The following is a 13,851-nucleotide window of genomic DNA, read 5'->3' on the forward strand; positions in this document are numbered from 1 at the left end:
TGCTCAAGGGGCCCTCAGTCGTGGTATTGCCGGCACAAGACTCGAACCCACAACCTTAGGGTTAGGAGTCACACTCTCTAACCATTGGGCCACGACTTCCCCACATAGGGATGCCGTGACCCGGATTCGAACCGGGGTTGCTGTGACTCATATCTATGTTGATTATAGATATAGAAAGAATATCACGTTCATTGAAAAATATGCACATACATACACATTTTTAAGAGAGCATAGAGAGACTGACTTGATTACATTATTCACACTGCTTCATGGAAGTAGGTGGACTTCTTTAGGCATGATTTGCTTGCTTTGATTCTTTGATTGGTGGAGATTTTTTTGCAGAATCATTTATACAAGCTCACAGCAGGAGAGATATTTAAAAGTTATCATATAAGTTACATGGGACTTTCAGAATCCAATTTTTTCTACAATTCATACTTTTCTAGTGTAGTATGCTATTCTGAATTTAGCCAAATGCTTTTGTCCACATAACTATTTTTTTTTTTTTTAAACCAAAAGATATAAGCTATGTTTGTTATGAATTACTAGCCTTATACTTACTACATGTGCAGTATACAATTTATACAGCCTTCATTTTCTTTTAAAAATGTGAAGAAGGTCATTCAGGTCAAAGTTAATTCAAAATTATTCAAAGTTAAACAGTAGTATGCTTCATTACATGTCACATTACATTACATGCGAGTGGCATCCAGTTTTAAATTGGAAATGAAAACTGTTATTTTTTTATTGAATTTAGATTCCGGATTTAATTCCAGGTCTACCGTCACACAGGTTGAGTGAGTGCACTGTACAATGTACTCTGTTGTATACTTCAGTGTATCCATACAGAAAAGTGCACTGAATAGGCAACCATATATACTATATGGCAGAAATAGTAACAGCAGTATGTTAGTATGCTAATCTGAACGCTGACATATTCATTGTTTTTGTTTAGTGTATGTTTGTGCTCGAGTGTTTGGGAAATTGAATCGACTGCAATGATTGAACTTCTATTCATCTGAATAGCTTCTCCCGGACTGCTTCCCACCATCTTTTCAGAGGTGGAACGACGAGACTGCAGATGCATGTAAATCAGTCTGCTGGGCTTCGTTGAGATCGGAATGAGAACTGGCAGGGTGGTGACAAAAATGCCAACGCAATCTGAAAGGGCACCGATGAAAGGCAACACAATTAGAGACTGGAGGGGGGAAGAATCGGAGATGAGGAGAATGGGAATCACATAGTGGTAATTAATGCATATTAAAATCAATAGCATGTTTGTTTCAATGAACAGCTGACGAGAGATGATGTCATTAAACGAGTGCTCGTCAGAAGTGAAAGTGCGTCGAGGAAATAGACATGTGATTGGAATTTCGAGTAGTTTCCATATCACTAGATGGTTTCAGAAGATGCATTAAAAGATAAATAAGTAAATAAATAAATATATATATATATATATATATATATATATATATATATATATATATATATATATATATATATATATATATATATATACATTATTACTTATTTCAATTAATGGAGTATTCAAGTCCTTCAACCTAATAGGAGAACCTGTAAGCCCTAGACATTTGAATGGATTTGAAGCAAGGTAGCTCGACTTCGCTCTGCCAGGTAATGCTGGCAGGGAATTGAGGTTTTTGGTTCCTACATCATGGCCTTCAGTGCAAATTTACTCTGACAAAGAAAACCTGAGCAACTCCAAATCATCTGTAGCTTCTCCACCTTCTGCCAGTGAGATTATATGCCACAATCATTACATGAATGAGGAAGAGTAAGAACACGTCAGAATGTCAGCGGTGTCAAAGATGATGTGCTGTTGGATGCCACTTTGGTTTATATCTGTTCGGAGATGTATGAGCCTATTGCATTTGGAAGCTGCTAAGACAGACCTGCAGATCAGGTTTGCGTTCATGTGAAAATTGAGGATATCCAAATCTGAATAGCTATAAAAGCTCTGATTCCAAAACCTAGCGAGCTGATTCCTACTGTACATAGACAGCTAACTAATAGCAAAGTGACTCTACCTAGGCAGCAAAAATGGCACATAAACAGCATTCTGCATGGCAGATTTGACTCAAAGGAATCCAGTACAGCTTTATAATAATGCATGAAAATAATAAGAATAAAAATATAGCAATAATAATCCCAAAAACAATCCTTAAAATAAATAAATAAAAGTGGATATAAATTTTAATTTTAACTATTTGTTCATCATTAGATTTTTTGTACTGGATGTAATATCTCATGCTATCTCAACCGCATGTATATTTTGGGTTTGGGTCACTTCCTGTTTGTTGGGAATGTTAAATTTAATACTGTCTCTTTTGTGCTGCAGAGTGCAATCTGCCATTTCACAGTGCCATTAACAGAAAGTAAGCCACATAATATATTAAGTGAGATGAGATGCAATGGTCTATTTGACATTTACTGTTAATGTAACATATTTCCTCCATTGCAATTAGGACTGATGCTAGGGGCACAGCAACAGCCCGTGTCTACTGAAGGATAAGCATTTAAAAAAATTCTACTTTCTGATCAAAAATTCCTCAAACAACCTCTCCCTCTTTCTCACAATCTCTCCCCCCCCCCCCCCCCCCCCCTCTCACACCATAAATAATTGCGTATTTCGTATAATTGTCTCCCATATGCTTGTCATCACAATGTAGTAATGTTAAAAAAAGGTATAATAAATATTAACACAGATCATAAATAAATCAAAAAATAATTAATCAAAAATAAACAAACCAATCACAAAATAATACAAAAAAAAATATTTGTATTATAATCTGCATAAAACAACATTATTATTATTATTATTATTCTTTTTATTATTATTGAATAATACAAAATAATAAAAAATATAATAAAAAAATAATAATGTGGCTTGTTTCTAATAATGTATATAGTACGGCATTCGTCTCCCCAGTTTAAAAGTCCAGCACAAGCCACCGATAAAGATAATCTGAATATATGCTAACTGAGCCATTTGCTTTATGTTTGGCTCCTGAGTTATTCCTTGACTTCTGACAGTAAGAAAATTTCTCATTTAACTTCGGTGCCCTAAAAAAGGAGACACATTCAAAGCAGTGAGATGAACAATCATGTTCAAATCAACTTAATCTAGTCGAGCGAAAGGGGAACTCTGTATATTCAGCGTCACCTCAATCATCTTCTTGTTGAGCGTTAAGTGAAGACATACATTTTTATTAATTTAGGGCCCTCGGCTTGCAAATTGAGCCCTCTGTCAGCTAGGCCAAATCTACCGAGAGGCCTCTGTCTGTGTCAAGAAAAGACAAGATTCTGATTGAGGATCTTCTGTAGAAGCACAAATGGATCTGAAGCATATAATTGAGCCAACCAGCATGAATGAATCAGTAGTGTAGATAAAAGTCTGAATTCACACTCAAACTTTAAAGGAATAGTTCATCGAAAAAATCCCTTTAAAGCTATAATCATTCAATTTAAATCTAATATGGTTGTGAATCCACGTATACAAAATTATTCTTGCAAAACAAGAATAAGATAATTTGTGCTTTTAACATCTAAAATGTACTTTTAAAATACCTAATAAATGGTCATACTGTAGCTCATCTTATATATGATGAAGCTTATATATGATGATGATTTAGATGTTGGTCAAATGTTTAATGGGCTGTCTTTGTTTGTATTTATGTTAGTATTTTTAATTCCTTGAAATTAACTTAAATTAGCAAATAAGCAGATTTTTTTTAAACAGTGTTTTAATTAACACTTGGTATGACTAAGCTAATGATTGTAAATAAACAATTTAATTAACGTATTTCAAAGCACTAAAGCAGTCGGATAGTAATATAACTTTTCAAAAGTCATTAAAAAATAGTCATTATGCATGCAATTAAGGATCTAGCATAGGCCACCAATTGACAAAGGGTTAATTTGTGTTTTGTGGATATTTGATGAATAATCAATGAGATAAATATAGGTTCAGACTGCCTCAGTGTCACATGATCCTTCAGAAATCATGGTAATATGCTGATTTGATGCTCAATTATTATTGCTGCTCACTTATTAACAATGCTTCTTTTTTTCTGCTTAATATTTTTGTGGAAACCATGAAATTTCAATAAATATGATATTTCATAATTTTTTATGAATACAAATATTCATTTCTTACCCCAAACTATCAAATAGAACTGTATCACAGTATCCAAAAATATATTCAGCAAAAACTTTCCTTTTAATATTGATAATATTAAGATATGTAATATGAGTCTGAAGGATCATGGGACACTAAAGAATGGAGTAATGGCTGCTGAAAAATGTTGCTTTGCTATCACTGTAATAAATTAAATTTTAAAAATACAATACATTTTTAAAACAGTTCTTTTAAATTGTAATAATATTTCACAATATTACTGTTTTTACCATATTTTTGATCAAGTAAATGCAGCCTTTATGAGATGCATAGGAGACTTCTTTCAAAAAGCATTATACTGTATATTCCTACTAGAGCTGTAGTCAAGTCCAGCTTTTTCGAGTCCAAGACCATGACTAGTTGAGACTGAGTCAAGACCGAGTCCAAAGAGGTTTGAGTCCAAGTCAAGTCCAGGTCAAGACCGAATCCAAATGAGAGGGAAAAAAAAGGATCCTCTTCAAGACCACATTCTTAACTACTGATAATATATGTGATGCGAGAAACAGCATATCTCCTATTCTAAGAAAATTATTTTACATTATTATTTGTAATGATCAAAAAGCATGTGCAAAGTAACAACTCTATAGGACAGGGGTCTCCAAATTAGATCCTGGAGGGCACAATGCCCTGCAGAGTTTAGCTCCAACTGGCCTTAACACAACTATCTGGAAGTTTTTAGTGTGTCTAGTAAGAGCTTGATTAGCTGGTTCAAGTGTGTTTTAATTAGGGTTGGAGCTAAACTCTACAGGACACTGGCCATCCAGGACTGAGGTTTGGAGCTGTAGGATAAAATTAATTTTTATGTACTTTATTTACATTTATTTACTTTATCATGCTGCTGTTTGCTGACATCATGTCTGTGGTCAAAAATTAAAATGACTGATGCCTTGGTGCAGTGCACACACGCAAAGCTTGGGATATGACACATGCGCGCAGTTAAAGCTAGAAGGGATACGTTTGGCGCTAACCGGGCATGTGCACATAAATACAGTCCTAATTTGCCACACTGTACAACATTAATTAGTATTTCATTATTGTAAAGGGTAAGTTTAAGGTTATGTAGGTGTAGACGTTAATAAAACACAATCTAACAGGTAGAAAATTAAATTAGAAACATCTAAACTTTTTAGAACGCAGCAAGTGCACCGCTGGTCATGTGACAAGAATCAACGAATAAGCTTCATCCTTTCCCGTAACAAAATTTAAAACTAAACCAAGATGGAGAAACAGCTGATCATAGCTGTACAAGGATAGCAATTTTTAGAGACCAGCGAGAACATTTGGCGAGTCCAATGACCAAGTCCAAGACAAGTCCGAGTGCAAACACCAACGAGTCCGAGACAAGTCCGAGATGACAGAAAAATGTCTCGAGACCGGACTCGAGTACTACAGCCCTAATTCCTACTAACTTAACTTTTGATTGGTAGTGTACTTCGCTCAAGCATTTACAAAAGTCAAAGCGCTCTTACCCGGTAGTAGTCAGTGCTGTAGATGTCTCTTGACATTCCAAAGTCTCCGATTTTCACCAGCAGCCCGTTGCCCACCAGACAGTTGCGTGTGGCCAGGTCACGATGCACAAAGTGCTGAGACGCCAGGTAGACCATTCCTGATACGATCTGACTGGCTATGTGCAGCATCTGAGACATACCCAGTTCCCCATTGGTCTGCAGCGGCTGTCCATCAACCAGGATCATTGCATCTGGACCATGAGCTCTGCAAGTATAAAATTAGAATGAACCAATGCCGCCATTATATGTCAGTGGAATACACATTAAAGTTACCAATAGATTACTTTCTTCTTCAGAAGAAATGTGTACTGTATGATTCAGTATGCATCCCTGCCAGTTTCTCTGCCCTTTTACAAATGTTTCGCCTTATAGTGTCATTATGTATGAAGCAGTTTTGACAAAACCTGTTATCCCCCATAATCCTGCTAGCTGGAAAGAAAATGCAATTTCTGCTTTTTCGACAGGCCTCTGTAGGAAACCATGTAAACCTTTGTATCCACTTCCTTTTGCTTGTACAATACCTCTGAGGAAGGTTGTAACCTATCAATCACAGTCAGATGGGCCCTGCTGACATCACAACGCTGGATTTTACATCACAACGGCAAGAAAACGAGAAGCATTGAAACTTAAAAACAAACATACTAATACACTCCTATTTAAACTTAAATGTCAGAGTTGATGCAAACAACAACAACAACAACAACAACAACAACAACCTTAAATTGGCCTTTAAAAGGCACTGAAATTTATACTGGCAAAATATACTGTTCTGCTCATAAGTTTACATACGTCTTGCAGAATATTCAAAATGTCAATAATTTTAACAAAATAAGTAGGAAAAAGGGATCAATCCTTAAAAAAATAAAAAATAAATAGAAAAACTAAACCAAAATAAACACCATAAAAACCAAATAATTAATATATATATGTTTTTTTTTTCAGGACCTATGTATATATATACAGTACAGACCAAAAGTTTGGAAACATTACTATTTTTTATGTCTCACAAAACTGCGTTATTTCATCAAAAAATACAGAAAAAGCAGTAATAATGTGAAATATTATTACAATATAAAATAACTATAAAATAACTCTTAAAAATAATAGTTTTCTATTTGAATATACTTTAGTAAAAAATAATTTATTCCTGTGATGCAAAGCTGAATTTTCAGCATCAGTACTCCAGCCTTCAGTGTCACATGTAACATCCAGTCTATCACATGATCATTTAGAAATCATTCTAATATTCTGATTTATTATGAGTGTTGGAAACAGTTCTGCTGTGTAATATATCTGATGAATAAAAGGTTGAAAAGAACTGCATTTATTCAAAATAAAAAATAAAAAATTCTAATAATATATATTCTAATAATATATTTTCTTTACTATCACTTTTTTAACTGACACCAAAAACCACTCACAATAAAAGTATATATTTATTACAAAAAATAAATAATTAAAAAAAAACTGACCCCAAATTACTGACCAGTAGTGTATATTGTTATTACAAAATATTTATATTTTAAAAAACATAGCTTCTTTTTTTTTTTTTTTTTTACTTTTTTTACATCAAAGTATCCTAAAAAAGTATCACATGTTCTGAAAAAATATTAAGCAGCAGAACTGTTTCCAACCTTGATAATGAATCATCATATTAGAATGATTTCTAAAGGATCATGTGATAATGATCCTAAAAATTCAGCTTTGCATCACAGAAATAAATGATAATTTAAAGTATAATAAATATAAAAACAATTATTTTAAATTGTAATAATATATCACAATATTACATTTTTTTTTCTGTATTTTTGATCAAATAAATGCAGGCTTGATGAGCAGAATAAACATATATAAAAAAAAATAAAAATACAAAATAATAGCAGTACAATGTGACTAACCAGAATAATCAAGGTTTAAAAAAATATATATATATACAGTATTGTTCAAAATAATAGCAGTACAATGTGACTAACCAGAATAATCAAGGTTTTTCGTATATTTTTTTATTGCTACGTGGCAAACAAGTTACCAGTAGGTTCAGTAGATTCTCAGAAAACAAATGAGACCCAGAATTCATGATATGCACGCTCTTAAGGCTGTGCAATTGGGCAATTAGTTGAATTAGTTGAAAGGGGTGTGTTCAAAAAAATAGCAGTGTGGCATTCAATCACTGAGGTCATCAATTTTGTGAAGAAACAGGTGTGAATCAGGTGGCCCCTATTTAAGGATGAAGCCAACACTTGTTGAACATGCATTTGAAAGCTGAGGAAAATGGGTCGTTCAAGACATTGTTCAGAAGAACAGCGTACTTTGATTAAAAAGTTGATTAGAGAGGGGAAAAACCTATAAAGAGGTGCAAAAAATGATAGGCTGTTCAGCTAAAATGATCTCCAATGCCTTAAAATGGAGAGCAAAAACCAGAGAGACGTGGAAGAAAACGGAAGACAACCATCAAAATGGATAGAAGAATAACCAGAATGGCAAAGGCTCAGCCAATGATCACCTCCAGGATGATCAAAGACAGTCTGGAGTTACCTGTAAGTACTGTGACAGTTAGAAGACGTCTGTGTGAAGCTAATCTATTTTCAAGAATCCCCCGCAAAGTCCCTCTGTTAAAAAAAAGGCATGTGCAGAAGAGGTTACAATTTGCCAAAGAACACATCAACTGGCCTAAAGAGAAATGGAGGAACATTTTGTGGACTGATGAGAGTAAAATTGTTCTTTTTGGGTCCAAGGGCCACAGGCAGTTTGTGAGACGACCCCCAACCTCTGAATTCAAGCCACAGTACACAGTGAAGACAGTGAAGCATGGAGGTGCAAGCATCATGATATGGCATGTTTCTCCTACTATGGTGTTGGGCCTATTAATCGCATACCAGGGATCATGGATCAGTTTGCATATGTTAACATACTTGAAGAGGTCATGTTTGCCCTATGCTGAAGAGGACATGCCCTTGAAATGGTTGTTTCAACAAGACAATGACCCAAAACACACTAGTAAACGAGCAAAGTCTTGGTTCCAAACCAACAAAATTAATGTTATGGAGTGGCCAGCCCAATCTCCAGACCTTAATCCAATTGAGAACTTGTGGGGTGATATCAAAAATGCTGTTTCTGAAGCAAAACCAAGAAATGTGAATGAATTGTGGAATTTTGTTAAAGAATCATGGAGTGGAATAACAGCTGAGAGGTGCCACAAGTTGGTTGACTCCATGCCACACAGATGTCAAGCAGTTTTAAAAAACTGTGGTCATACAACTAAATATTAGTTTAGTGATTCACAGGATTTGCTAAATCCCAGAAAAAAAAATGTTTGTACAAAATAGTTTTGAGTTTGTACAGTCAAAGGTAGACACTGCTATTTTTTTGAAAACACCCCTTTCAACTAATTGCCCAATTGCACAGCCTTAAGAGCATGCATATCATGAATGCTGGGTATTGTTTGTTTTCTGAGAATCTACTGCACCTACTGGTAACTTCTTTGCCACGTAGAAAAATATACTAAAAACCTGGATTAATCATGATAATCACATTTAACTTCTTTTTTTTATAGTACTTCATGTTCCCAGTGTGTGTGTGTGTGTGTGTGTGTGTGTATGTGTGTGTGTGTGTGTGTGTATCATCAGCTACCCATATACTGTGTTATATTGTGTTCCCATTTAGAATATTTAATTAAAAATGTATATATTTTAAAATTAATTTGGCTTTCTGTCATAATCATAACCCACCACAATTTCATCACGAACCTCAGGCTGGGAAATTCTGGTCTCGTAAAACTATGAAATTCCCTGAGCATCACATCGGAATTCAGTGGTTCTATAATTATTTTACTCAAGGGGCCATATTTTAACGATCTAAGTGCATGGTCTAAAGCACACGGTGCAGGTGCACTCGGGGCATGTCCGAATCCACTTTTGCTAGTCTAACGACAGGAAAACGGTCGACGCGCCAGGGCGCATGGTATACACAGGTTTTCCCTATTCTCTTAATGAGAAATGGGTGTTTTTGGGGTATAACAACATTGTGCACCCACATACAGGGGCATCATACAAAAAAACTCTTTAAACAACAAAGAAAAAATATTGCGCCAGACTTTACACATACAGGGGCATGTTACTAACGTGCTCTTTAAACAACAAAGAAAAAATATTGCGCCAGACTTTATACGAGGTTTGAGTTGGTTTATGGTGCAGTCTTTTTTCAGTTTCTCAAAATAGCAATGTGTCAACAATGTGCCTGAACACACCTCTTTTGTAGACCAGCATGCCCATGGGCGCACAAATGGGCGCAAATGCATTTGTTATTTAAACAACGTGGGGCAGGACGGGAACATGAGAACTGCGTCAGGCTGAAACTAGCAAAAACACTTGCGCCGCACCTTGCGCCACATTGCGCTGTTTGTATGATAGGGACCTTGGTCTGTGACCTCAATCAATAACAACTGATTCCCTTTGTATTTTTGATCATTACACAAGCAAAGCACAAAGATTCCTGCAATATAACAGCCACAAACCTAAGGAACTTGTTGAGGTCTCCGTGTTTCATGTACTCGAAGACCATGATAAGCGGGTCTCCGTCTACGCAGACGCCATAGAACTTTACTATGTGCTCGTGCTGAAGGTTGGTCAGCAGCTCAGCCTCCCGCTGGAAGTCTTTCCTCGCCGCAAGGGTGGGATCCTTCAGGGTCTGTGTAGACATACATAAGATGGTCATAAGACGTCATAAGACATAAGAATACATAAAACGGTCAGTTTCTTCATCTGATAACCACAATAATAGCCAGATACTAAAACATTGTGGGTGAAACCAAAGATATTTTGGGGGAAAGTTCAATTAAAATCCGTATTTCAAAAACAAATCATTAATATGATTGGATATATTGTGTATGTCCAAGAATTAAATGTGCCTTTGCTATTATTTTTTGATACTCTTGGTACAAGTAAATTAATTAAGGGGGCTTAAATGAGTCAGTCGGTAATAAATAATTCAAGTGAACAATTAATCAGGTTAATGAGACTAACCGCTCCAACTAATCTGGATCTAAACGGTTCCGTCTCTAATGGTTTATGAATCCCAAACATACAATATGCCACAAACCAATGGAGCATGCAGAGCTATTTTTGACAATACATTTAAATGCATAATCAAAATGTAGATGAGTTGACAAATATTATTGCACAGTGCTTTAAATATAGGGAAATATCCACAACAAAATATAAATGTCCAGATCTGGTACACCTTAAAACGTTGACATAGATTTGAATGCATAATCAAAACATAGTTGAGTTAACACAAATACTGCACAGATATTGTAGATGTCCAAAGTAATTTCAATTATTCATGTAACACATTTCATATCACATAAAAGTTCATATATTTTTCAGAATTTTCAAGGCACATATTCATGGACTAAACATCAGGGCACCAAAGAAGATGCACAAATGACCAGCATGGCATCTCTGATTTGTTTGTGTCTGTCTTTGTCTTTTCTGAAAGATTAAATAGTTGCCTGTACACATCCGTCTTCTTGTCATCTTATATCTCGTCATTGACGGAAAAACAACCCCCCTCTGCAGCCTTGGCTGTGATATGTCAATTGGTTTCCCAGTCCCTCTCGCAGCCAGACTTGCATCGCAGTGTGTTTGTGAGAAATCGCTCCTTCAATTATGTTATAATTGCGTTTCGCCCTCAGAGCTCACAGTTTAATTTTAATTAGAGCTACCGTGGGTTAATCCATATCAGGAATTGCAAAGAGGTTCATGCGCTGGAGATGGATGAGGGAACCAATTCGCAGATGGCAAGGTATCTCTCCCTATCCATAATGCTTTATTACCCCTGTGTTGCGAAATTGGCCACCTGCACAGGCTGGAGAGAGCAGAGGGGACGAATCCAGCACCACCTGGGGGGCTGTCACTCGTAATAAGGGTCTGGAGGTCTTGGGCATCAGGTGGAGATGGGGGAGAGCAAAGGTACGAGAGAGACGCTGGCAGCTCTTTGGCCAAAATACAAGGAAAAACCTGACCTCTCTGAATTTGAGTTGGACGGCTTTCAAACAACAGCTGCTGTGATAGAGCTCCATGAAGCCGACAAAGCCAAGCAGCTTCCCAGAGGAACGTTTTATTGCTCAGATTTCAAACCTTAAAAGACACAGTATACACATCAATTATTCATCAAAGTCTTCAACTCTGCCACAGACCAGATGTTTCTCCTAGAGTTCCTTAGGTGAAATAAAAATAGATGAAAACTACACCATTGTTGAAAGAAAGTGTAAGTATAGAGCTATGAAATTAAATGGCTTGCAGCTCAAACTCATTTCTCAGGTTCTTCCAAGAACAGAAATTTGTTTATTGAGATCTCTGCCTTTCTATTGGAGACTTTTTAATATCTTTAATACTACACTAATCAAAGACATCTTTGGGATCTATTCTGAACCATCAGATATTTTTAATATTAATGGAGCCTTTGGAAAAAGGATAGAAAAAAAGCAGTTGGCAAATGGACTAAGAAATGGATACAAGCATGAATTAAAAAAAATGTGTCAGGTTGACAAGTGAGTTAATAATTTATTATTTCATTGCACCTTTTATTGTAATGATACCTTAATTTTATTTTTAAGTGGTATTATTAGTCATCCAATTGTTTTTCTTAGAATTGAAAAATCTGAGAAGCAAGACTAAAAGAAAAAACTAAGATATTAGTATAAGTTTCTTCCAATGGGTTGGTGGTAGGGCATGTAGCTACTTGTGTTCTTCTGCACATTAGAATCTTCATCTGACACCATCAGAAAGAAAACGTCAGCTCCATCATCCTTGATCACAGCTTCTCCAGAATAATATGTTTTGAGGGATGATAAACCATCACTAGCAGACAGTATTATTGCTCCAGATTTATTTCTCAAGCTGACCTGAACTAAAGATCCACAACATGATAGCCAATATCATCTCAAAGATGATGAAAAAGAGGAACACATGGGAGCTCTGGGTGCTGGTAACATTATGACTAGACATATATAACCCAAACAGAGAAGTCAAAATTGCGAAATGCAAACTTTTTTTTTTAAAGCTTCACTATGTAAAGATCTTTATTTTATATATTTATAACAAAATATTACATGTTTGACTTCATCTGTTAAGTCAGCATCTGTGAAACCTTGAAACGTTGACATTTCTACACTGACAGACAAACTGACACACTTCAATAGTCTTCAACAGAGCGCCTCAGCTCACTGGACACTGAGTTCCTTGACCTTAGTGAATAGTCCCATGTGGTAAACCATGCTAAAGCATTATCCAGGAACCGTCTGCCCACAGCGGTGACTCATTCCTCTCTGTCTATGTCATGAAGACTAAACCACAGCACTGCAATATCTTAATATCCTCCCAAACCTTATATCAATGGCAAATATTAAATGCTACTGTAGCTGATCTCTCCTCGGAGCACAGCAGAGCTCTTTCCATCATTGATCTTAGTCAACAGATCCTCCACCACCAAGACGTCTCGGGATCATTCCCCGAAAGAAAGCCCTCTATGGTGGGCACAGGGGGATCAACTTTATATGTCATTCGAGGGGGAATGGAAAAAGGGGCTTGACCTTTGGAATGAGTCCTGTGTAACTGGATAGCACCACGGCCCTGCTGGAATGGAAGGATCATCTCTTACCTTGACAGCCACCAACATCTTGTCCTTAGTGGGGCTTAGGTTATAGCACTCTGCCAGGAACACCTTCCCAAAGGCCCCTTCGCCCAGTTCCCTCTTGAGCACGATATCTCTGCGCTTAATGTGCTGTACATCTGGAGGGGAAGAGAGAGAGAGAGAGAGAGAGAGATTAAGCGGATTGTGCGACAGTCTTCCTGTCCTTCCTGGTGCTGCAAAACAGAGATTGAGAAACGTGTGCATTTCATGAGTCGGATTGCTGTCACTCAGGCTGATCAGGTGAGTTGAAGGAACATAGCACCAAAAACTGACTTTTATGACATGTCGAGTGAAAGAAAAATGTGCATGAAATAAAAATAAATAAATAAATAAACTAGAAGAAATTTAAAGGCAATATGAAATAAAAATTTAACCTATTTACAGTTTTCAATAAATGCACCTGGTCTTAATTTGCATGACTCATCAATAATAATAATAATAATAATAATAATA

General features: G+C 36.1%; 1 protein-coding gene across 2 annotated transcripts in view; it reads right to left on the bottom strand.

Moving 5' to 3' along the window:
- The window catches only part of LOC109079954 (NT-3 growth factor receptor-like), a 200,647-nt gene that overhangs the window by 15,736 nt on the left and 171,060 nt on the right, over positions 1-13,851 (bottom strand). For both annotated transcript variants that reach the window (XM_042715165.1, XM_042715164.1), the window contains 3 exons: positions 13,366-13,496; positions 10,220-10,392; positions 5,668-5,911 (listed from right to left, as the gene is read on the bottom strand). In XM_042715165.1, coding sequence (XP_042571099.1) covers positions 5,668-5,911; positions 10,220-10,392; positions 13,366-13,496 — 548 coding nt within the window. The remainder of the gene's footprint in view (positions 1-5,667; positions 5,912-10,219; positions 10,393-13,365; positions 13,497-13,851) is intronic.

Source organism: Cyprinus carpio, chromosome A25 (genome assembly GCF_018340385.1).
Source record: "Cyprinus carpio isolate SPL01 chromosome A25, ASM1834038v1, whole genome shotgun sequence".
In the NCBI taxonomy this organism is placed as follows: Eukaryota; Metazoa; Chordata; class Actinopteri; order Cypriniformes; family Cyprinidae; genus Cyprinus; species Cyprinus carpio.